The 27807-nt window shown below is 30.9% G+C and overlaps 1 protein-coding gene and 1 pseudogene across 1 annotated transcript; one reads left to right on the top strand and one right to left on the bottom strand.

Annotated features, from left to right (window-relative positions):
- The first annotated feature begins 8297 nt into the window (after positions 1-8297).
- Positions 8298-10320, top strand: LOC136208124 (heavy metal-associated isoprenylated plant protein 5-like; annotated as a pseudogene).
- Positions 10321-23491: 13171 nt separating this feature from the next.
- On the bottom strand, positions 23492-27527 carry LOC136209434 (uncharacterized). The gene is made up of 5 exons (XM_066000897.1): positions 27332-27527; positions 25466-25621; positions 25228-25374; positions 24811-24971; positions 23492-24606 (listed from the first exon to the last, which is right to left on the bottom strand). The coding sequence occupies exons 2-4, from the start codon at positions 25601-25603 to the stop codon at positions 24891-24893; spliced, it is 366 nt and encodes a 121-aa protein (XP_065856969.1). The 5' UTR covers positions 25604-25621; positions 27332-27527; the 3' UTR covers positions 23492-24606; positions 24811-24890.
- Between the last annotated feature and the right edge of the window lie 280 nt (positions 27528-27807).

Raw genomic sequence — 27807 nt, 5'->3', positions numbered from 1 at the left:
TTGGTTTCAATCTATATCTATATATGGAATTAAATGTTTGGTATCCATTGAGAGTAGTCCGGTATGGTGGATTTAATTTTCAAAGACCATATTTAGTGAGAAATATGGCCTGTGTACACAGTCTGAAGACCTATTGGGTATGGCAGAGAAGTGTTGGGTAAGACCATATGGGATAGGCAATGTTAAGAGACGTCTCGTATATGTTGTGAATTGTGATTTGAATTATAAGGGGATGAACTCAAGAATGGATACAAGATTATATATTCTTGGTTTTTGGTTTAATACCTTGATTGAGTATATTTTACAAGGTTTTGATAAATCCTTTATAAACGTATATATATGTAGTTATATTAAGTAAAGTTGATTTTTATAGCTGATAGTTTCTTATTGAGATTTTTATCTCATGTTTCCCAAATGTTTTTATTGTTTTGTTTTAGGCGAGGAAGTGCAAGGTACCGAGAGGGGTACTCGATCCTAGGGCGTGGTTCGGTTACAGCTACGAGGTGCAAGTCGTCTCTAGGGTATTGCATCCATTTGTTCATGTACATATATGTGGATAGTATACGGACACTTGACGAACTTGTTTTTGGCAGTGTCCTTTTGTTTGGTTTGTATTATCTACCGGTATATATATAGATATAATAAAGAATTGTCTATATAGGTGATGCGGAAAAATCAGATTCATACCTGAATCTTGTGATGAATTTTTCGACCAGATATAGGCCGAATCTGTCTTGGAGTCCTAAATGAAAGTTCTTTATTTTTGTCTTATGTTTCCAGGGGTTTTTGAATCGCCTTAATCGGACTCCGTATGAAAAAGTTAAGCTGGAAACGAAATATGTTGTTCATTTTAGCTTTAAACTAGAATTTCGTTTTTGATTTGATTTTTCTCCTTATTTGAGAGATACTGCTATTGGTTTATATAATAAGTCAGTAGTAATGTCTCACCGTCTTATCTGATCTTATTTTAGGTCGGGTTTGACAATCACCCTCCTCCAAGTTTGCTTAGGTCTTCCCCTACCCCTCACCACTACATCCCTTTGCCACTCTTCGGTTCTCCTAACCGGCGCATCAAGCGCTCTACGTCTCACATGGCCAAACCACCTTAGTCGGTTTTCTCTCATTTTATTCTCAATAGATGTAACCCCTACTTTTGTGCGTACAAAAAAAAAATTACAGTTTTATGCTACTATATATTATTAATTGGAAAAAAAAGCGGGATCTTTCCCGAAAACAAAAATGCTTTCCCCCTAATAATTTCATTTTACAGCCCTAATATTCTCCTGGCTCTCCTTTGTACGCACCCTCAACTCTGACTTTCCATCTCTATGTGGAATGAGTTCATCGACGATCGATCCAAATGTTTCGAACCAAGGTGAAAAGACGGAGCTACTCGGATTGGGAAGAGGGATGAGATGTAATATAAGGCTAAAGAAGAGCGGGATTAGGACCGATTGTAACATCCGTGTCTAAATTTTTATTTTCGAAATAGATAGTGTTAGTTAATTATAAAATTTAAGTATACTATTGTGTTCTAATTTAATGTTTTTAGGTGTACATTAAAAGTTTTGGGTAAAGTTTTATAAAATGTTATAAATTAAAAGGATCAAAATTGATATTTTACCAATTCCCAAATTATATATATACGAATTTAGAATTTAGAATTTATTTTATTATAAATAATTTAAAGATGTGATAGTAAGTAACATGTGGACAATTAAAACACACAATTAATATAACCATAATATTAATTATAATCTAATTATAAATTAATTAAAAAAAATTATGAGTAACATGTGATAAGACACATGTCCTATATACATGTCACAATTTTAAATATTTAAAAGCCACGTGTCCATATCTCAACAATTCATAATCCATGTGTCCATTTTCAAATAAAAGAAAAACATTACATATGACTTATGTAACTATTTTATTATAAGTATAGGAGAAATGAGAGGTTTGTTTGAAAAAAAAATGTTTCTTTTAAATGAAAAAGAAAAAGCTTTAGAAAAGTCTATATTTGAGGTGCTACTTGACATATCAAAAAGAAAAAAATTAGTTTTTAAAATTTTGGTTATTCAATCATTTTTCCTTTAGCAAAAATTCATTTTTATTCTTCAATGGGCCAATTCAACTTGGAGTTTCGTGAAGAAATAAAGAAGAAAATTTTTTAGTATTTCTATATGATTTTCTAAATATAAATATATATATATATATATATATGAATTTATCTATAATAAAATGGTTTTATTAAATGGATTTTCAATTAATAGGGTTATCATTTTAATTTTACAATTCTTTTGATGTCGGTGATATTTAGATGCCAACGACCTCTCGGTGACTAGAAACGGTATTTCGGCGACCAAAAACAGTATTTCGGTGACAATATTTCGGTAACTGTGTTTTAGATTCAAATTATTTTTAAAATGTTATCGGTATGATTTTGTGTAAGTTTGGTTTCGGTAGTTGCGTTAAATTTTAATAGAGTTGTGATTAGTAATTTATCAAGCCTATAGGTTACTAATAAAATATAAAAATATAAATTTTAGACTAGTTGTCCTTTAGATTTATCGAAGTAAAATTCCGTATTAAGACCTTTAGCCGTGTTACGAGTTTAAAGGTATAATTGGTCCAAATTAACTACGTTGGTTCAAAATTAATATCTCAGTGACCGAAAATAATCTAATAAGAATATTTCGATTATTTTAAATCTTATGAATAAAATATTTTAAGCAAAAGTTAAAATTAATAAATACAAGGACCAATGCTGATATTTACCAAGTAGAGACGGTATCGAATATAAAATTAGTATAAGAGTTTGGAACATAAAAATAGTACAGTGTCACGAGTCCAACTAATCAGTATTACATGAACTATTCCGGTGATAATGGCAAATAAAGATAGTCCGATAAAAATGTATGAAAATAGTCCAATAAAAATGTATGAAAATAGTCCGATAAAGTATTTGGTATAAATTTTATTTAAGTCTATTTCTATAATATTTGAGTGAGTTTAATTTGATGAAATTGTCAAACTTATGATTTTTTTTATGGAAATAGATTCTTTAAAGTATTTACTTTTGATTTTAATTATAAAATGATTAATTTGATGTATAATTTTATGCTTGTGGTATTTATTTGAAAATTGAGTCGAGAAAATGAATTCGACTATTTGATGCGAATTATTTTTGGACTGAGGAAGCTACTACGGTTATTATTATTATTTATGAGATTTGAATTGAAATCAAATATGATTTTTATGTTGTGATATTTTGAAAGATAAAATGGTTTTGTCCATCTAGGATTGTCCGGGGTAGGAGTTGTAAGAATTGTAAGACCATACCTAAGGGCGGTATGGCCAGAGTGCACGGCTGGTAGTCCTAACGTTAGGCAAGGCGAGATATTAATGAGATATCTCGATTATTGATATGATTGATGTTATGATAAGCTACACGGGTGGAATTCGAGGATGGACACACGCAAATTTAGTATTACGTTTTGAAAAGGCTTGATGATTTGAAATATAATTTTACGTCTATTTGATTACGAATTTGGTTTGATAAAGCGTCGGTTTGATGAAACGTTGTTCGATTTGATTGCGTTTGATGAAACATTATTCGATTTGATTCGTTTTGATAAAACGGTATTCGATTCGTTTTGATAAAACGTTATTCGATTTGATTCGTTTTGATAAAGTGATTTATATATATTAAATTATATAGTAATAAAGTGAAATATATAATTAAGTTATTAGCGAATCAATCAACGTGTCAATAAGTTAAAATGAGTTAATAAGTTAAGAGAACTACCTAAAATAGGTAGAACTACGTGGCTTTGATTCCTGGTTTAAAGATTAAAAGAAGTTCGGGATACGTAGGAAGCTCGATAGAATTATCTAGTCCAAGCCAAATAATAATTAAACTTTAGGTAGTTTAAATAAATTTTTATCTATTAGAAAATCGATTCGCCTTTTTGTCTTACGAATGCCCGTTAACCTATTTTTCGTTCATACCCGAAGCCGATTTGGGTCGGGTGTGACATTTTGGTATCAGAGCCTTGGTTATTTTCTTCGGACCTAGAGTGGTGGATTGTGATTTAAGAATGTGAATTTTGGGATAGAAGTCTGAACATTATATAGCTCGATAGTGGGTTAGGAAGAAAAAAATCGTAATTAAGTAATTGTAACGATTAATTGTCCTAAGTAAAAATCGATATGAATTTCGAGGACGAAATTCTTTAAGGTTGGTAGAATTGTAACATCCGTGTCTTAATTTTTATTTTCGAAATAGATAGTGTTAGTTAATTATAAAATTTAAGTATACTATTGTGTTCTAATTTAATGTTTTTAGGTGTACATTAAAAGTTTTGGGTAAAGTTTTATAAAATGTTATAAATTAAAAGGATCAAAATTGATATTTTACCAATTTTCAAATTATATATATACGAATTTAGAATTTAGAATTTATTTTATTATAAATAATTTAAAGATGTGATAGTAAGTAACATGTGGACAATTAAAAAACACAATTAATATAACCATAATATTAATTATAATCTAATTATAAATTAATTAAAAAAAATTATGAGTAACATGTGATAAGACACATGTCCTATATACATGTCACCATTTTAAATATTTAAAAGCCATGTGTCCATATCTCAACAATTCATAATCCATGTGTCCATTTTCAAATAAAAGAAAAACATTACATATGACTTATGTAACTATTTTATTATAGAGTGAATTAGACAAAAGTCATGAATCAAGTATATATTTATAATTTCCTCGTACTCAAAGAATAATTTATTATTTTGTCATATTTTTCAATTTTTTTTACTACATCCGTATACCACTTTCTTTTTTTTTCAAAATTATGGTTTTTGAATAATGAAGAAAATAACTGAATTTTGACAAAATTAAAAATAAAAATAAGAAATGATAAAACACAAATATAGAAATTACATAAATATAAATTAAAATTCAAACATGATTTTTGATGTAATTTCTTCTTTATTATAAGTATAGGAGAAATGAGAGGTTTGTTTGAAAAAAAAAATGTTTCTTTTAAATGAAAAAGAAAAAGCTTTAGAAAAGTCTATGTTTGAGGTGCTACTTGACATATCAAAAAGAAAAAAATTAGTTTTTAAAATTTTGGTTATTCAATCATTTTCCCTTTAGCAAAAATTCATTTTTATTCTTCAATGGGCCAATTCAACTTGGAGTTTCGTGAAGAAAATAAAGAAGAAAATGTTTTAGTATTTCTATATGATTTTATATATATATATATATATATATATATATATATATATATATATATATATATATGAATTTATCTATAATAAAATGGTTCTATTAAATGGATTTTCAATTAATAGGGTTATCATTTTAATTTTACAATTCTTTTGATGTCGGTGATATTTAGATGCCAACGACCTCTCGGTGACTAGAAACGGCATTTCGGCGACCAAAAACAGTATTTCGGCGACAATATTTCGGTAACTGTATTTTAGATTCAAATTATTTTTAAAATGTTATCGGTATGATTTTGTGTAAGTTTGGTTTCGGTAGTTGCGTTAAATTTTAATAGGGTTGTGATTAGTAATTTATCAAGCCTATAGGTTACTAATAAAATATAAAAATATAAATTTTAGACTAGTTATCCTTTAGATTTATCGAAGTAAAATTCCGTATTAAGACCTTTAGCCGTGTTACGAGTTTAAAGGTATAATTGGTCCAAATTAACTACGTCGGTTCAAAATTAATATTTCAGTGACCGAAAATAATCTAATAAGAATATTTCGATTATTTTAAATCTTATGAATAAAATATTTTAAGCAAAAGTTAAAATTAATAAATACAAGGACCAATGCTGATATTTACCAAGTAGAGACGGTATCGAATATAAAATGAGTATAAGAGTTTGGAACATAAAAATAGTACAGTGTCACGAGTCCAACTGATCAGTATTACATGAACTATTCCGGTGATAATGGCAAATAAAAATAGTCCGATAAAAATGTATGAAAATAGTCCGATAAAAATGTATGAAAATAGTCCGATAAAGTATTTGGTATAAATTTTATTTAAGTCTATTTCTATAATATTTGAGTGAGTTTAATTTGATGAAATTGTCAAACTTATGATTTTTTATGGAAATAGATTCTTTAAAGTATTTACTTTTGATTTTAATTATAAAATGATTAATTTGAAGTATAATTTTATGCTTGTGGTATTTATTTGAAAATTGAGTCGAGAAAATGAATTCGACTATTTGATGCGAATTATTTTTGGATTGAGGAAGCTACTACGGTTATTATTATTATTTATGAGATTTGAATTGAAATCAAATATGATTTTTATGTTGTGATATTTTGAAAGATAAAATGGTTTTGTCCATCTAGGATTGCCCGGGGTAGGAGTTGTAAGAATTGTAAGACCATACCTAAGGGCGGTATGGCCAGAGTGCACGGCTGGTAGTCCTAACGGTAGGTAGGGCGAGATATGAATGAGATATCTCGATTATTGATATGATTGATGTTATGATATGCTACACGGGTGGAATTCGAGGATGGACACACACGCAAATTTAGTATTACGTTTTGAAAAGGCTTGATGATTTGAAATATAATTTTACGTTTATTTGATTACGAATTTGGTTTGATAAAGCATCGGTTTGATGAAACGTTGTTCGATTTGATTGCGTTTGATGAAACATTATTCGATTTGATTCGTTTTGATAAAACGTTGTTCAATTCGATTCGTTTTGATAAAACATTATTCGATTCGTTTTGATAAAGTGATTCATATATATTAAATTATATAGTAATAAAGTGAAATATACAATTAAGTTATTAGCGAATCAATCAACGTGTCAATAAGTTAAAATGAGTTAATAAGTTAAGAGAACTACTTATCAGAACTACGTGGCTTTGATTCCTGGTTTAAAGATTAAAAGAAATTCGGGATACGTAGGAAGCTCGATAGAATTATCGAGTCCAAGCCAAATAATAAATAAAACTTTAGGTTAAATAAATTTTTATCTATTAGAAAATCGATTCGCCTTTTTGTCTTACGAATGCCCGTTAACCTATTTTTCGTTCATATCTGAAGCCGATTTGGATCGGGTGTGACACCGATGGAGAACGCATTTTGAAGAAGTAGAAGAGCAAGAGTGAATCGTCTCCATTTTAAAGGTTTACAATCATCTTTCAATTGTATTGTTGAAGCTATTTGAACTATGGCTCTTAATCTTACATCTCAATTTTCTGATATTAGTTTATGGATTGATTTGGCTTTGGGTGGGTTGCTGATATAGGTGCTGCAGGTGGTTCCATGGTCTTTCCCACGAATTAGTGTATTGCCGATGTTGTGTCTGCTGATTTACACAACTATATGGTTGGGTTCGATCATCTTAAAGTCGTTCAGAAAGAGGATATTGAACATATTGCCCAAAGGTTTGTCTTTTCATTTGTTCATAAAGGTGTAAAAAATAGAAAGTTAATTTGTTTTAAAGATATAGAATTACGAATCAGACGTTTATTTTTTAAGTTTTGACTTTATTTTTATAGATTTAAACAAATTGAAATGAATATCACTTTAAACAAGTTCATAGGCTAATGAATCACTATAGGCGAGTTTAGAAGACAAATATTTCATTTTAAACAAATCTAGGTGGCCAATAGGTTAATTTAAGCAAGTTGAGGGAGTTAACAAAACATTTTATAAGTTTAGGGGGCCAATCAATATTTTGAGATAAGTTCAGAAGCTATTAATGTATTTTAACCATTATAAAACAATTAATTGAATTTTAATAGGTTAGAATGGAATACAATTTTAAAACTGAAAAATTTGGACAGTTATAATGTAATAAATTTTGGAATGCATTTTTCTTAAAAATGGTAAGATGTATATTTGACTATATTTAATCAATTTTGAAAATTCAATGAAATTAAATTTAATCGGTTATAAGGTAAATAAATTTGAAACTGAAAATTCAATGAAATTGACTGTTACGATTGAAAAGATTGATTTTTCAGCTATAAAAGACAAACAAAGGATGTCTAACCCAATCCATAAAAGTCTCTCTTTTAAAGTAAAAAAGCAAACCTAAAGAGAAAAGTAGGTAATCAAACATCCCTTATTTCAAAGTTAATTTTGTTCAATTAGTTGAATTTTCAGTCATTACAAACCATTTTATATTAAATCTTTAGGCCATCGATCTCACCCATTTGAAGTACTTGACAAACACCGAACGAAGATCAATCTAAATGTGGAAACATTTCAAAAGTGTGGCCATGGTGATGGAGGACCTCCAAGATTATCTAATGATTAAAGCTATGTATGCGAAGAGCAAACTAGCTTTTCGAAAGTGTTCCGACGACATAGATATAGCGATGGAGTTTGTTACTCAACCACATCAAGTGAGTTGTCTGAGTTAATTTCAAATAAATGTTACATGATTTCACATTTTTTTAGATCGGTAAATGTGGTTGGTAAAAATTTTATTTTTTCAAATTGACCAATATCGATCTCAAAATGAAAATTTTTAAAAATTAAATAATCATATTTTTTATTTTTCAAAATTATCATTTTTGAAGTTTTGTTTCTCTAAACATTAACTTTCTCCCTCATTAAAAAAACTTCAAATCAAAAAAATTGAAAAATTAAAATTGATTAAAACATTATTTTTTTAGGTGGATAAATTTGGAAAAATTAAAAGTTTGGCTGAATTAAGTGTAATTGAAATTAAAATTAAAATTACTCTACCAATGTTTTTAACACTGTATATCTTTAATCGATGGGTTTGGCTTTGAATCACACTTTACTGATTCGAATATTCATTAAGAGTTTCTCTCTGATCTAATTTTGTTTTTCTTATGAGCAGACAGAAGGTGAAGGAGATAAAGCGGCTGCCGCCACTGCCGACGGCGGCGAAAAAAAGGATGAACCGAAGCCTGTTTCTGTTTACAAAGTCGACATGCATTGTGAAGGCTGTTGTAAGAAAATTAGAAGAGCGGTGAAGCATTTAGAAGGTGAGAATTGAATAGGATTGATTGATTTGGATTGCCAATTGAAATTTGTGATTTGTTGTTGAAGGTGTGGAGTCGGCGAAGACCAATAGTCAATCGAACAAATTGACAGTGAACGGGGAGGTTGACCCTGAGAAAGTGAAAGCGAGGCTGGAAAAGAAAATGAAGAAGGAAGTACAGATTGTATGACGCCGGCGGTGGTGGTGAGAAGAAAGCGGATGAGAAAGCCGCCGAGAAGAAACCGGAGGTGAAGAAACCACCACCAGAAGAGGTATAAGAATAAAATAATTAATTTAAATCCGTTTCTGATTACAGTGATTAACTCGTTTGGATTTAATTAATCAGATGCAGATTATGGTAGTTTTGAAAATCAGAACTCATTGTGATGATTGCATTACCAAAATGAAGAAGATCATCAGAAAAATCAAAGGTAGATAAATTTTCAGAATATTTTAATATCTGCGATTATACAAATATTTTTTCAAATTATAACTGACGTTACCCATTAACAGGAGTTGAGAGCGTGGCAGTCGATGATAGAAAGGATCTGGTAACGGTGAAGGGGACAATGGAAGTTAAGGACCTCGTGCCTTACCTGTCGGAGAAGTTCCGGACGTCGGTTGAGGTCGTTCAGCCGAAGACAGACGAGGCAAAGAAAGAAGTCGGCGGCGGCGGCGACGGCGACGGAGGAGGAGGCGAGAAAAAGACCGATGCTGAGAAAGTAGACGGAGAAGGCGAGAAAAAGAATGATGCTCAGAAAGTGGACGGAGGAGGCGAGGAAAAGAAGGATGACAATAAAGAAGGCTTTGGCTCCAAAGCCGGCGAGAAAAAGAGCCATGGTAAGAAAGATGAAGCCGGAGCTGGAGAAAAAAAGAATGATGATAAGAAAGATGAAGCCGGAGCAGGAGAGAAAAAGAATGATGATGAGAAAGGTGGTGAAAGAGGAGAAGAAGCAAAGGTGAAGAACAAAAAAGCTCCTGCTCCTGCTCCAGATCCAGCGCCGGCGACGGGGACGGCAGCTAGTGGTGACGGTGGTGCTATGGCGGAGGTAACAAATAAAATGGACTATTATCCGACATATGTTCCGACTAATTGGCTGGACGGGATATTTTCTCAGAGCTACACTGTTGACCCACAACATCTACAATACGGTTATGGGTATAACCCGGTAAATCAAGGTTACCTGATTCCGATCTACAATAATATTGAACCAGTGTACAACCATCCACCAATGAATCCAGCACAAATGTTCAGCGACGACAATCCCCATGCTTGTTCCATCATGTAAAACGACGACGGAGAATGATATAGCCGGCGATCACGGCTATTGTATATAATATTACATACAACCTTGTACATTGGCTTTCTTTTAGCAGTACCAAAACAAACAAGAAGAAAATTTTGAGTTTAGCAGCTACGATATGTAATAGGGCTAAAAGAGTAATGATATGTAATAGGGCTAAAAGAGTAATGATAATTACTGTGAATTTTTATCATTAGTAATGATAATTAAGAATTGGTGTCCTTGATACAGTACATTGGCTTTCTTTTAGCCGTACCAAAACAAACAAGAAGAAAATTTTGAGTTTGGTAAATACACAGCTACTTGTAGTTAAGTTAGTCTTAGAGATCTCCACGAGTTTGAATCCAGGCATGGATATTTTATCCTAAACTAAAACTTCTTAAATTATCAATTAGGCTCTAAGTAAAAATCATCCAATTATCTTCCTATTCTAAAATCAGTAAATGTGACTATTTGATAAAGACTATAATAATCTTAGTGTTGGTTCAAAATAGATTTGGAGAAAAGTGTCTAAAACTGTTCAACCGAACCGAATCAATTGATGATTTTTGCATAGAATGATCACTGAATTGATGAGTTTTGCTTAGTTGAAGATTTTAATAGTTTAAGGTTCTAATTGACCTAAAAGCTTTTGGACCCGTTTGGTTTAGCCGTTAACTAATAGCTGTGATATTAACTATTTATTATTAGTTGTTTCATTATTTAAAATGTCAAATATAGACATGTTTTAAATTAATCAACAAATAAATTATAAAATAAAAAATGAACATGATAAAACCTTGTCCTTTCGGTAATTATGCTATATAAATAAAAATAATGTTAAAGAAGAAACATATTTTGTGGAAATAAAAAGGATAATTTTGTCAATAACAAATGACTATAAACAACTATTTATAAAAAGCTCCAAAATGTTACAAGTTTCCAGAAAAAAGGTTAAACGTTGCGGTTATATAAACCCAATCGAATGCTATATTTCCTGTGATTTGGAGTGAAACGCCAAACGATTCTCCGAAAAGCTGAAATAAACACACTCTTACTTTAGAGAGCCAAACAGATGGTAATTTTGTAATTAAATACAAAAAAAAAAATTATTTTTCAAAACAAGATTTTTTCTTATTCAATATTTTTCAACAAACGAATGGATAACAAATAAACGGGGTGTTAGTTTAACAGATGGTATATATATATATATATATATATATATATATATATATATATATATATATATATATATATATTGATTTTGGTCTAAATTAGTATTATATCAAATTTACTCTTTACTAACAGTCTAGATTAAAAAAAAATGCAGACACTTAACTACCATTTTAGATTTTTCAAATTATTATTTTTTAGATTTTTCTCTTTAAACAATCATTTCCTAACTAAATAACACTTAAATGACGTCAAAATCCAAAGTTCTAAAATTAAAATCGTTTAAAATATCATTTTCACCAAGTTTATAATAAAGGATTAACTATTATTGGAGTGCATATATTGATCAACGGTAAACAATGTAATTATGTAATATAGTACAAAGTTCAATAATCACAATGTTCATATTTAAAGTTCAGAGGTCATAATGAAAACAAGTAAAAAGTTAAAAGATCATGGGTGTAAATTACCTAAAAATATCGAAGAATTTTTATTCTGAGTATTAAAACAAAATTATTTGGAATATTGACAAAATTTACCCCAAGATTAAAAATATATATTTTATTCTTATTGTATAAAACAGCTCAATTTTATTTTCATGGTAATTAAGTTAGGATGCTTACTATTGAGACAAAATTGATTTGTTTTATATGATGGAAGTAAAATTAAACTTTTTTAATAATCTTAAAACTAAATTAACCCTTATTTTGTGTTGGTTTGTTTCCATTTTTCGGAACTGCTTCTTACCTTTTAATACTAAATAGGAAATAGAAAGTGTTTGGTAAAACTCCGAAACAGCTACTTTTTGTAGAAAAAACAACTAATATTTAACAACAACAACAAATAACTTAACAACAACAGTAAATATGGACAGTTGAAACAAATGGACCTCTAAATTATTAGTAAATGCAATTTTTAATAAAAAAGAAACAAATATTTTTTCATATATTTTGTACATGTGTGTGTGAAAATTGATAGGGTTTGTTTTAGATAATTGAGATAAGGAGAGGAGAGGTGTGGTGTGTTGGAGAAAATTGGGAAGGGAATTGAGACTCTGTCTTTATTTTGTGTACTCCAAGGTCTCTATGGACAACGGTCGTGGTCCTCTATTTAGTATAACACAATTTAAGATATTTATATATGGGGTGTCGAGAATCGTGGGTATTCGAATTCACGAAGCCGGAGGAAAACTGAAATTTTTGGATACGGGCTGGGAGCGAGGAAAGGTTTACCTTCAAAGATTAAATTTGAGCGGCGGTGGATGTTACTATCTCCGAACCGTAAGGATCTTCACCTCTACCTCCGAAAAACCGGCCGTGAAGATCTCGAAAATAATGTTATATATATATATATAGTTAGAAATTATTTTTAATTACAAGTAAAAAATTTAAGAAAATTTCTGTAGAAAAAGATTAAATTAACGTAGAGATTTCCTTTAAGAAAATATACTGACTAAAAAATTAGGGAAAGGTACGTGAAAAAAAGGTTTATGGTTTGCCTAATTTGAAAACCAAAGACATGTGGTATGTTTTATTTACAAAATAAAGGATTATAAATTACTTTTAAAAAATATTATAAATTAGATTATTAAGTTCTGATTATAATCAATAATATTTTTACCTTAAAAAATTATCCTTACATATTGATAAAACACATTCTCACAAAACACAGCTCCCTAAATCGAGACCATAAATCATATGGTGACATTTCACGTTTTTAACTAATTTGACATTTTATGAACTAAATTGATATTTAAATTCATTTCACACCGCTGCAATTCAATTTTGGGTATATGTTTTGTCAATATGTAAATGCAATTTTTTTTTTAAAATAGAAATGCTATTGATTGTCATCAGAACTTAACGTGTAATTTTAAATACTTTGTTTTGTAAAAAAAACATATGGTAAATTACACTCATGGACACTGACCTTTACCCATTTAATATTGTGGCCACGAGTTTTGTCACATCCGTGTCTAAATTTCTAAAATTTATATTTTGATATTAGTATATATTATAATTATTGGGTGTGTGAAGTTAATTTGATGGGGTCGGGTGTGACAAGTTTGAATCCAGGCATGAATATTTCATCCTAAACTAAAACTTCTTAAATTATCAATTAGGCTCTAAGTAAAAATCATCCAATTATCTTCCTATTCTAAAATCAGTAAATGTGACTATTTGATAAAGACTATAATAATCTTAGTGTTGGTTCAAAATAAATTTGGAGAAAAGTGTCTAAAACTGTTCAACCGAACCGAATCAATTGATGATTTTTGCATAGAATGATGACTGAATTGATGATTTTTGCTTAGTTGAAGATTTTAATAGTTTAAGGTTCTAATTGACCTAAAAGCTTTTGGACCCGTTTGGTTTAGCCGTTAACTAATAGTTGTTTGATGTTGATATTAACTATTTATTATTAGTTGTTTAATTATTTAAAATGTCAAATATAGACATGTTTTAAATTAATCAACAAATGAATTATAAAATAAAAAATGCATTACACAAATTAATAAAAATAATAAAATAATAAAATAAATTATTGAACATGATAAAACGTTGTCCTTTCGGTAATTATGTTATATAAATAAAAATAATGTTAAAGAAGAAACATATTTTGTGGAAATAAAAAGGATAATTTTGTCAATAACAAATGACTATAAACAACTATTTATAAAAAGCTCCAAAATGTTACAAGTTTCCAGAAAAAAATGTTAAACGTTGCGGTTATATAAACCTAACCGAATGCTATATTTCCTGTGGTTTGGAGTGAAACGCTAAACGATTCTCCGAAAAGCTGAAATAAACACACTCTTACTTTAGAGAGCCAAACAGATATTATATCTTGAATTTATATCTATGTCACACCCGACCCTAGACGACCTCAATCAGCATCGAGCGTGAAATAGAAAGATCACAATCAATACTTAGGAGTCTCCAAATTATCCAAATATCCTAAATGTCAAACTTTTCAAGTCTTCCTCTTAGACATAGATTCTCAATAAATCAATATCCTTACTACATTAGTCATTCAAGAACCTCAACATATTTACCAACTTCATTACATTACAATTGAAATACTAAGGTTCTAATAATAATTCTAACACTAAGTAACAACTTCCAATCCTCGCCTAATCGGTCGGTAATCTTCTCTATACTTGTACTTTCTCACCTAAAAACATTAAAACATTTAAAAACGTGAGACAGAAATCTCAGTAAGAAACTATCAGCTATAAAAACCAACTTTACTTAACATAGCTTCATATATACCTTTATAAAGGGATTTAATCAAAACCTTATAAAATATACTCAAACTTAAGTTTATAAGATAGTCATCAAAACCTTATAAAATATTCTGAAAACTTAAGTTCATAAAATAAAATTTGTGTATGTGTATCCATCCTCGAATTCCACCCGTGTAGATCATAACATCAATCATAACAATATCGAGATATCTCATTTATATCTCATTCCTTGCCTAACAGTTAGGACTACCAGCCGTGCACTCTGGCCATACCGCCATTAGGTATGGTCTTACAAATACAACTCCTACCCCGGGCAATCCTAGATGGACAAAACCATTTTATCTTTCAAAATATCACAACTCATAAAAATCATATTTGGACTTCAATCCAAAATAATAACAACAATAACCGCAACAGATTTCTCAATCCAAAAACAATTCGTAAGAAATCATCAAATTCATTTTATTCCATATATATCTATATACATTGAAACCAAAAACATATATGTATATATGTAAATCAACCAAATCAAGCCTTAAATCAACATAATCAAGTAAAATCTGAAATTCACATAGAAGCATAGTCATTAGCTTCATTTGAACCATAATTTCACAATAAAAAGCAAAATCGTGAAAAACCCCAATTTACAAATACCTGTATAAACCCTAAAATATCAATTCCTGAAATTTTTTTGATTATATATATATATCTATATACATAAAACTCAAAATATAGTTGATAGTTACTTACCTTGGTCACTAATTGAACAAAATACACCCGATCGATTCGCCGCTAAATTCTGTCTAAGACGTTTCCCTCCAAACACTTTCGAAACTCAAAAACTCTTCGGTTAGGATTTAGAACTATGTATAAGGATACTATGGTTCCAATTTCGAGTGATTCGGACGGTCGAATCTCCATAAATCAAAGAAACAGTGGAGAAACGGTTCAGAGAAAACTGATGAATATAAAAGGAATAATAAAAAGAAAAGAAAAGAAGATAACGCCTCGAATATCCTGGAAGACTTTGGATAGATATATATCCAAATTCGGCAAAGATCTCGTTTGGTCCTCCATCTTTATATAATCTTTTAAAAATTACTCTAAACTTTTAATTTACACATAAAACCATCAAATTAACTCCAAACTTTTTCCGTAGCACCAAATTAACTTCACACACCCAATCATTATAAGATATACTAATATCAAAATATAAATTTTAGAAATGTAGACACGGACGTGACAATCTATGTAGCAAACTTTTGGATTTTAAATTCCGTTTGTTTGTACAGTAGATTTTTTTGGTTTTTTTATGCTTACTAAAATCTTAGATTAGTGGAAAAAAAATACAATGAATGTGAGGAAATATTGTACTATTTTAGTCTTTAAATCTTGCTATATTTTTTTTTACCTTTTAAAAGTAGTCATTGTGACTTTTTATTTTTCGATTGTAATTAAATACAAAAAAAAATTATTTTCAAAACAAGATTTTTTCTTATTCAATATTTTTCAACAAACGAATGGATAACAAATAAACGGGGTGTTAGTTTAACAGATGGTATATATATATATATATATTTTTTTTTTTTGGTCCAAATTAGTATTATATCAAATTTACTCTTTACTAACAGTCTAGATTAAAAAAAATGCAGACACTTAACTACCATTTTAGATTTTTCAAATTATTATTTTTTAGATTTTTCTCTTTAAACAATCATTTCCTAACTAAATAACACTTAAATGACGTCAAAATCCAAAGTTCTAAAATTAAAATCGTTTAAAATATCATTTTCACCAAGTTTATAACAGAGGATTAACTATTATTGGAGTGCATATATTGATCAACGGTAAACAATGTAATTATGTAATATAGTGCAAAGTTCAATAATCACAATGTTCATCTTTAAAGTTCAGAGGTCATAATGAAAACAAGTAAAAAGTTAAAAGATCATGGGTGTAAATTACCTAAAGTATTAAAACAAAATTATTTGGAATATTAACAAAATTTACCCCAAGAGTATTAAAAATATATATTTTATTCTTATTGTATAAAACAGCTCAATTTTATTTTCATGGTAATTTTTTTCAACTCATTTTTATCTTTATGTTAGAAAGTTTAGTTAAATTTTGTGCTTTTAAAAGTAATAACAAGTAAGTGACATTTCCTAGAAAGAAGAGTATAATTGAGTTAGGATGCTTACTATTGAGACAAAATTGATTTGTTTTATATGATGGAAGTAAAATTAAACTTTTTTAATAATCTTAAAACTAAATTAACCCTTATTTTGTGCTGGTTTGTTTTCATCTTGTACATGTGTGTGTGAAAATTGATAGGGTTTGTTTTAGATAATTGAGATAAGGAGAGGTGTGGTGTGTTGGAGAAAATTGGGAAGGGAATTGAGACTTTGTCTTTATTTTGTGTACTCCAAGGTCTCTATGGACAACGGTCGTGGTCCTCTATTTGGTATAACACAATTTAAGATATTTATATATGGGGTGTCGAGAACCGTGGGTATTCGAATTCACGAAGCCGGAGGAAAACTGAAATTTTTGGATACAGGCTGGGAGCGAGGAAAGGTTTACCTTCAAAGATTAAATTTGAGCGGCGGTGGATGTTACTATCTCCGAACCGTAAGGATCTTCGCCTCTACCTCCGAAAAACCGGCCGTGAAGATCTCGAAAATAATATTATATATATATATATATATATATATATATATATTTAGTTAGAAATTATTTTTAATTACAAGTAAAAAATTTAAGAAAATTTTTGTAGAAAAAGGTTAAATTAACGTAGAGATTTCCTTTAAGAAAATATACTGACTAAAAAATTATGGAAAGGTACGTGAAAAAAAGGTTTATGGTTTACCTAATTTGAAAACCAAAGACATGTGGTATGTTTTATTTACAAAATAAAGGATTATAAATTACTTTTAAAAAATATTATAAATTAGATTATTAAGTTCTGATTATAATCAATAATATTTTTACCTTAAAAAATTATCCTTACATATTGATAAAACATATTCTCACAAAACACAACTCCCTAAATCGAGACCATAAATCATATGGTGACATTTCACGTTTTTAACTAATTTGACAGTTTATGAACTAAATTGATATTTAAATTTATTTCACACCGCTGCAATTCAATTTTGGGTATATGTTTTGTCAATATGTAAATGTAATTTTTTAAAAAATAGAAATGCTATTGATTGTCATCAGAACTTAACGTGTAATTTTAAATATTTTGTTTTGTAAAAAAAACATATGGTAAATTACACTCATGGACACTGACCTTTACCCATTTAATATTGTGGCCACTGAACTTCAATTCTTAACGGTATGCATGCCTATTGAACTTTACACTTTTTAATACCGGTGGCCACTCAATGCCTCAAAACAACCGCTGACGGTCTGAAAATAAAAAAATCGAAGAGTTAATGATATTCTAAGGAACTTTAATTCTTGAAAATTTTAGTTTTGAAGTCATTTAGGTGTTGTTTATTAGGAGAAATAGTGAATTTTTAGAGAGAGAAAGCTCCAAAAAGGTGATTTTTGAAAATAAAAAATGTGGTTTCATGGTAAATATCATTGTGAACAACTTTAATTATTGAATATTTTCATTTTGAGGTCGTTAACGGTCATATTTAGGACTTGGTTAAAGTTGAGTGGCCACCACCGGTGTTAAAAAGCGTAAAGTTTAGTAGCCACAATGTTGAAATGGATAAAGTTCAGTGGCCATAGGTGTAATTTACCCAAAAAACATACCATATACCTTTATTGTAGGGATACGGTAGCAAAATAGGCTTATGGTTTTTTGAAAAGTATCAATTTAGGCTCTGCGTACAAAATAGCACCAATATGGGCATAACGTTTCAAAAATGATACCAATTGAGGCCTCGATAACAGAAAGAGACGCGTCATTGATATTACTCTATTAAGTTTTGTCAATTGTATGTGGGGGGAGAAATCAGAACTTAACGGAGTAATAGAAATGACGTGTCCAATCCGTTATCGATGTCTAAATTGGTGTCATTTTCTAAACGTTAGACCCATATTGGTGTTATTTTGTACGTGAAGCCTAAATTGATACTTTCCTAAAAACCGTTGGCCTATTTTGCTACCTTATCCATTTATTTTACTGTAAAATTGTGTTATTTCCATTTTTTATCCTCATTCCAGAGTTTTCAATATTATATTATTGTGAATTATAGCAAGGCTAAAATAGGGTAAACTACATACATGACTACTGAACTTTATCCATTTTAACATTGTGGCTATTAAACTTTAATTCTTAACGGTATGACCACTGGACTTTAAACCTTTTAACACCGGTGACCGCTCAACTCTAATTAACTCCTTAAAATAACCGTTAACGACCTCAAAATAAAAATATTCAAAAATTATAGTTGTTCAGAACGACATTTACCATGAAACCATATTTTTTTATTTTCCAAAATCACATTTTTTTGGAGCTGTCTCTCTCTTCAAATTCACTATCTCCTAATCAAACAACACCTAAATGACCTCAAAACGAAAATTTTCAAGAATTAAAGTTCTTTAGAATATCATTAGCTTTTTGAATTTTTTATTTTGTGTCCATCAACGGTCGTTTTGGGACGTTGAGTGACCACCGGTGTTAAAAAATGTAGAGTTCAATGGCCATATTGTTAAAAACTGAAGTTCAGTGATAATAATGTTAAAATGGATAAAATTCAGTGGCCATTTAGGCTAAAATACATTGATCTAATGTGTAGGTAAAACTACCCTAATATATCTTTTGATAAATTATCAACATATAATTTAGAGAGCACATCAAATATGAAAAATTGAGCAATTTCAGTAACTTCCTTTTCCCCAATTTATCTTTCGGCGATCATACCATTTGGGGATTCTTCGTCACCCGTAGACATCCGTGTAGGCGTTAAAAAAATTCATGAATTTTATTTCAAATTTTTCCAAAACCACCCTAAAAAATATTGAGGGCGATGTATCGATCCCTACATCGCTCTGTTGCCACCCTTAATTCATACTAGTGGTGGAGTCAGAGAAGAGGGTTTTCGGATACAATTGCAACATTTTTAAACTTTTCTTCTAGTGGAGGGTGAAAGTGCAACCGTTTTTCCAAGGTAAATTGAGTAGCTGAGGGTGCAACAAAACTTCCGTGCATCTCTATTTTTCCGCCAGTGAAAAATCCAAGGGCTACTTAGAGGGAGGGTGGGATGAGCTTACACAGACCGTCGAAAAACTCAATGAAAATTATGTGTAGAGCACCCATACATTACAAGAGAATATCTCAAATACCTCTTAAGGTCAATATTCATGAATCAGTCATTGCCTTTTGCTGTTATTTATACCTAATTTTGAATTTTCGCATCAATATATAAATATATATATATATATATATGAGATAACTATCGACTAAAAGCGATTTTATCTTCTAATACTCTAAATGGTACAATTAAGGACCTAACTTTGACAAACTGGACCAATTTCCAACCATATTAGCGAAGTCTCTCCCCAGTCACAAATCTTGTTATCTTTACTCTACTTGTGCACGTGTCATGTTATCACTAATAACATATCAATTATGGTAAAAGTCTAAAACAACATGGTGCTTTCACGTTTTGTCAAACAGATACCTGTGAATTTTTTTTGTCCAAACGGGGACTGGGTTTTTTTTTTACGAGCAAGAAATGACTAAGGTCTTTCGCTTTGTTAAAAATAAGGACCTCAAAATTAAAATGAGCATTGACGATATCAAAACAAAGACTTGATGATATTACAAATAACTTTAATTCTTTAACTTTTTAATTTTGAGATTATTTAGGCGTTGTTTTGTGAGGAGAGAGAAATTGATCATTTAGAGAGAGAAACCTCCGAAAAGGATGATTTCGGAAAATAAAAAATTTGGTTGCATACAATTTGGTACTAACAAGAAAATTTCCATTTTAAGATCGCCAACAGTCATTTTTTCGATATCCAACTAAAAGATCTTCGGTTTTAGCAAAATGAAAACCCCAGTCTTCCTTTGAACAAAAAACTCCGTAAATACAAATTTGACAAAACATGAAAACATAAATATTTCTTTTACTATCAAAGATACGTGTATACATATGGTATTGTATTTGTCTCGTCTTATTTAGATTCTTATCACATGTTTTGTTGTACATATGTAATAAAAAAAATAAATAAATAGCCCAAATATTTCATCTAGGTTAAACATATTTCATCATCAAACCTATTATAAAAACGCAAAACTTTTATTTTCTGAACCAATTAATATAAAATTTGTGCACAAATACATAAAAAATAATATACTTTTTAAATGATGTTTAGGTTAAGCCTCCTCCTGGCTGGGTTAAAGTTAATGTTGATGGCTCTGCTCTTGATGCACCTGGTGAGGCGGGGGCGGGTGGCATTTTTCGTAACTCTCGCGGCTTCTCCAAAGGTTGTTTTGCGTTTTTTATCCCTCCTTCTTTTGCCTATATGGCTGAATTACAAGCTGCAATTTTCGCGATTGAATTAGCTTGGGAGAATAATTGGCATCACCTTTGGGTTGAGTCTGACTCGATGTATGTGGTTAATCTAATTAAACATCGTTCCATGGAGGTCCCCTGGGCTATTCTGTCAAACCCGACCTAAAATAAGATCAGATAAGACGGTGAGACATTACCACTGACTTATTATATAAACCATTAGCAGTATCTTTCAAATAAGAAGAAAAATCAAAGCAAAAACCAAATTTTGGTTTAAAGCTAAAATGACCAACATATGTCATTTCCAGCATAACTTTTTCATACGGAGTCCGATTAAGACGATTCAAAAACCCCTGGAAACGTAAGATAAAAATAAAGAACTTTCATTTAGGACTCAATGACAGATTCGGCCTATATCTGGTCGAAAAATGCATCACAAGGTTCAGGTACGAATCTGATTTTCCAGCATCACCTATATAGACAAGTTATGACTTACTCATAACCCATATCACACTACTCCACAAATTCTCAACGTCAGCTAATATGGTTGCTCCTTGCAATTGATCAAACAAATCATCAGTTCTAGGTAATGGATACTTGTTTCGAATAGTAACCTTGTTCAGTTGACGATAATCAATGCATAACCACATTGTACCATCCTTCTTTTTTACAAACAAAACTGGAGCTCCCCATGGTGATACACTAGGTCGAATATATCCCTTATCCAATAACTCCTGCAACTGCACCTTCAATTCCTTCATTTCTGCCGGTGCCATTCTATATGGTGCAAGTGATATAGGAGCAGTACCAGGCTGCAAATCAATTGCAAACTCTACTTCTCTTACTGGTGGTAACCCTGGTATTTCATCCGGAAAGACATCTGGATACTCATTCACAATTGGCACATCTTCTAATTTGGGAGATTCTTTATTACTATCTACCAGATATGCCAAGAAAGCATCACATCCCTTCCTTAGCATTTTCATGGCTGTCATAACTGTGACTATACTTCTACGTACACCTCTCTCACCATGAAACACATATCCCTCTCCACTAGCTAATACTAGATTAACTTTCTTTTTCGAACAATCTACCATTGCTTGATATTTAGATAAGGAATCCATGCCTAAGATGACATCAAATGTTTGCACCATCAAAGGTATCAAATTCACATGTATAAAAGACTCCCCTAACTTCACCTCACAATTAGGATATACATGTGTACATACTAAAGATTCTCCCATAGGCATGCTAACAATTAAACGTTCTGGCATAAGTTTTGACTCCCAAATTATGTCAGACATAAATAATGGAGACACAAAAGAATGTGTAGCACCAGGATCAATAAGAAGATAAGCATCTTTTCCAAATAAAGAAATCGTACCAGTGATAACTTCTGCAGATGCAATAGCTTCTTGTGGAGTCATAGCAAAAGTTCAAGGTTGAGTTGAAGCTCTATCTGACTGATTACCCTGATTTCTAGCTCCTTGAGAAGTATTACCAGCTCCTCTTCCCATATTAGTACCTCTACCATTACCTCGATTATTTCACTACACCATAAAACCCCTACTGCAACCAAGTGAAATTGTTGGCTTAGACACCTTTTTGAGTTGCAGTAGGCCAAAAATGGGCCTAACGCAACAAAAATCCAATTGTTGCGGATGCTCCTGTAGCATTATTTGCTAATGCAACAATTTGTAAACAATAGCTACAATTAACGATTGTTGGATATTTTTTAATTAGTTGCAACAAATTTTTGATAAAGCAATAAATTTACAAAATAATCCAACATATTATTATTGTTGCATTAAATCAAATGCAACTAATTTATTTAATTTTTGCAACAATTTTAATAGATCTGCAACACGAATATTGCTTCAAATGCAACATTTATATTACTATTTGCAATAAATCATATGAATTTGCAACAAGTGCTATGAATTTGCAACAATTTTAGGTCGATATTGCAACATAATTGAATGAAATTGCAACAATTTTATCTGACATCTGCAACATATTTATTAGCTTTTGCAACAATTTTAACTGAAACCTACAAATATTTAGTAGCTTTTTGCAACATTTATAATTGAAATTTGCAACAATTGCAATCTGCATCTTTTTTATTGCATTTCTTTTGAATAATTTAAACCTGTAATAAATGCAAATTTTGACTAATTTCGGAAAGTATAATCTGAAATATAATAAATATATTTCTAAACAATGATCCAAAACATACATATACAATCTCTTACAAAATAAAATAGAGTATCATAATATATGTCCAATACATGGTTTTCAAATTCTAAGAAATGATAATCTTTCATTGATACAAGAATTGACATAACTCATGTCAATTGCAAATTCTCATTATGAAATTATATTATAATAATGTACAAGTTATATTATATATTTACCATACTGCCACTGGAATTCTTGTGAACCTGCAGAAATAGCACTTATGAAATGAGTACCCCTATGTAGGGGTGAGCAAAATAACCGGTAACCGATTACCAAACCGATAACCGAACCGAAATTTTAGTTTGGTTCGGTTATTTTAACATTCTGGTTCGGTTCGGTTTTCATTTTAGCTCAATTTGGTAATCGGTTATCGGTTCGGTTATTGAAAAAAAATATTGGTATAACCGATAACCGAACCGAACTTCATATATAAATATAAAAAATATAATTTTATCTTTATATATATATAAATAAAAAGTCCAACCCTAAAAAATACACTTTTATCTTTGTATATATATATTTTGGTTTAGTAGCCTTTAATTTATTCAATTGTAACTTTTGTACAAGGATATTATTTGAAAACTAATTAAATAAAAATGTAGAAAAAATTAAATATTTTATGTTTTCGGTTATTCGGTCGGTAACCAAACCGAACCGAAAATTTTCGGTTAAATGAAATTCGGTTACCAAACTTGTTCGGTTCGGTTCGGTTATGAAAATAGGACAAATTTCGGTTCGGTTAACCGACAGTTCGGTTCGGTTAGTAACCAAACCGAACCGATGCTCACCCCTACCCCTATGGAATTATGACTGAAAATAGAATATGCAAAGAACCCTTACTATCTTGCTTTCCCAATCATGCTAGATTCATCAACGGGAAGAGACTGACCAATAGCTAAAATTCCATCAGCAGGAATATGAAGACACATTTAGACTATCAACACGTGTAGAAATTGTAAAACCCGTATCACAAATAAGAAATACCTATCTGGTCACTGATGTTAAGAGGAATACATTTTCAACCTCAATATCATATATTAAAACATCAACTCTTTTACCTGATTGCATATCTTATAGATTTTACCTGAGCCACAAAAGACATGAACGTGCAAAACCAATAGCCTCCTTTGTTCCAAAAGAGTACCCAATTATCTACAAATGCAAGCAGAGAAATCATAAATACTCAACACATGCAAGCAGAGAAATCATAAATACTCAACACCTAGATCAAGAAAGACTGGAAAAAAAAGTTTCCTATTACTTTCTAAATCAAGCACTTAAATTGCAATATGCAATGTTGCAGAATGACAGATATTGTGCAATTTGACACCGGAAGAAGAGCATGCAAGAACTTACATCGATTTCCCATTTCTAGAAGAGCACGATTGCTAATCCTTTGGAAACATAATAAAGCCAACTCAATAAGGCACCTGCAACTAGTCAAAAGCTTCAGTCATGACAGCAAACGAACAGTTTGAAGATGGTGACTGTACATAAATCAATAGAAAGGGAGAAGGCTGCCAAACGAACAAAAGAAAATTTTTTTAGTTCAAACTGTCAAACGAACAAAGGAGAAGGCTGCACATAAATCATATTATTTAAGTCAAAATGTGCAATAAGAATATCTAACAGTAGTGTTAAACTCAATTTGAAACTCCCAATGGGTTCCATCCATTGCTGCTAAACACAAGTCATTATAAAATCCTTCCAGTAATTAAAACGACAAGCTTTTTTAGCTCTCCTCATCGATACATACTCCGTAAATATCTTTACCTTTCTGAGGCCAGCTTTAATTGCAGAAAGCTCATCCTTCTCAGGCGAAACAGTTTCAGCTGAATGAGGCGGTGATGAATCAGGCACTATAGCTCGTTGTATAGGCTCTTCCGGAGCAGTTCTCAATTCCAATAAGCTAAGTGATATCTGTAACATCAATGCAAACTTTAGAATAACAAACAAAACCAAAATTTCGGGATAAACAAACACGAAAAATACAGGGAATCCGAAAACATACACAGAAGAAGACTTGAGGCTTGAGAGAACCCGAATGAAGCGAAAGAGGGAGCCGTAGCTCCAACTCTTTAGGTTCAGCAGTAGAAGCATATTCAGCAAGATTCAGAAACGCAGTTCCAATGGTAGGAACCTTGTTCATCGGCCCTCGATTCGCTCCCTGAATTAAACAACAAAATCATCCAATTACATTCAAAAACACAATAATTATGCAATCAAGAGATCATTTCTAGAGATCAGATAAGAAAATCTAATCAACAAACAGAGAAAAAAAAATGAAATCAAATCATCAAGTTCAACAGCTCCCACAACAATGGATGATCCGATCAAAATCAGAAAGATTTCAAAAAAAAAAAAATTAACACCGGAAAACATTATCTAACTAATTAAACTTTTCAAGGCATTAAGCAATAGCCTTCTTGTGTCTTAATTAATGACTATGAAATTAACTGCTAATCTAATTGAAATATAGGCATTACCGCTCCTTGAAAGCGGTCTAATAAACGAGGTATTAGATCCAAGGTTGGAAGGTATAAATGATATAAGGGTGATTCATATGGTGAAGGCTGCATTACTTTGCTTGAAAAATCATAACCACGTTTCTATGAGTGAGGTGAGCTTTGTTATTTGGATTTGTTAACCATATTATAACACCTTAATTATTAGTATCTGATTTTAGTTCAATTTATGCAGGTCTTAGTTGTTGTTCGAGGTGATCAGCATGCTGTCCCTAAATGCTAACTTCTGTCATAAACCTTATATCTTTCAGTATGGTTTCAACAAGAGTTTAACCAATTTCATGTATATTTTGTTAATAACAATGTATAATAAATAGAAACTTGTTCCAAATTCAAGGATGACGTTCAAAACTAGTGAACTCTAACTAATTAAAAATCGAGAAACATACATTGAAGAGGTAAAAGCGATCTCCCAATGATGAAACACATTCTCTTTCTGAGGAGATAACCAATGCAATTTGGTACAGATCTAGCTACTTACGGGTTTTAAGCATGACCAGAAGATCTCGAAGTAAACTTTCACCAAAATTCAATATTAAATCTGAAAGCACATGTAGATGCTCCAAACATGCTCTAATATGGGAAGATAAGAGGGACGTTTCACAGCAAGAATCGAAACCTCAGTATAAAAATTCTCCAGCTTCTTCAATTCGCTGACCAGCACACCAAGGGGCTTAACCAACCAGCTTCATCTTTGATACAAGTAAAACATAAAATGCTGAAATCGAAACCTCAGTATAAAAATTCTCCTGCTAGGCATAGATTGCAGGAAAACAAATGTGCATTTAAGTCCAAGACGAACTCATCAATAAATGGAACTATACATGCCATATAGAATCACGATTCCTCTCTATGCCTAATACGTTCATACTTAAAATCCCACCAAGAAGGTGACACAAATATGAACAATCAATGGGTAATTTACACTAAATTTATAAAGAAAAAAAATCAAAATCAAAATGTTAAAATCAAAATCATTTCCATATATGCTTGGACTTTTATTCATATCCCTTGCCTACCATTATATTGAAATTGAAATACCACTACCTAAATTCATATCATTTCCATTTTCTTTTCATTTTTGCTCACTTACATCTCATAAAGTATCAGATGGACAATAATTCTCTTTATTTCCACTACCCACCCTTTACTTTTTCATCCAACACATAATAGTTGGAAATAAAAAGAAATATTTAAAAAAAAAGTGAATATATTGATCAAGCTTCAAAATATTACAAGAAAAAACGAGGGTAACGTACTCCCAAACTCCACCATCTCATATAATAGAACTTCAAACACAGTTTAGAACTTTAGAACTTCAAATATAAAACTTTAGACTTTAGAAAACTTACCCTATTTTGTGCAGAAGAACTGGAGATCGAGAGGTGGAGGAGGTGGAGGCGGCGGTGGAGAAGCCACTCCCTGTTTCCGGCAGCGTGAGAGGTGGAGGCGGCGGTGGAGAAGCCGCTCCCGGTGTGCGAGGTGGCGGTGGAAGGTCGAGGTGGAGGTAGCGAATGGAGTGGAATGGGTGGAGATAAAACCCTAGAAAATAAGGAAGGAGGCAGAGAATAGGAAGCGCAGGAGATACGAATGAGAGCAGGAGATACAAAAAGAAAAGATTGTATTTTATTAATTGTCTAAAAATTATAATTTTTTTTTTTTTTTTGATAAAAATGCGTACATCATTTTATAGATAGGAAAACAACAAGTACAATAAGAAAAGTAAGGAATAAAACCTTACATAAGTACTGGCTATGCTAGTACAGAATCCACAAAGGTAAGAAAATGACTACAAAGAGCAAAATAAACCATTAAAGGTACAAATAAA

Source organism: Euphorbia lathyris, chromosome 10 (genome assembly GCF_963576675.1).
Source record: "Euphorbia lathyris chromosome 10, ddEupLath1.1, whole genome shotgun sequence".
NCBI classification, from domain to species: domain Eukaryota; kingdom Viridiplantae; phylum Streptophyta; class Magnoliopsida; order Malpighiales; family Euphorbiaceae; genus Euphorbia; species Euphorbia lathyris.
This window is presented reverse-complemented; position numbering and strand designations above follow the sequence as displayed.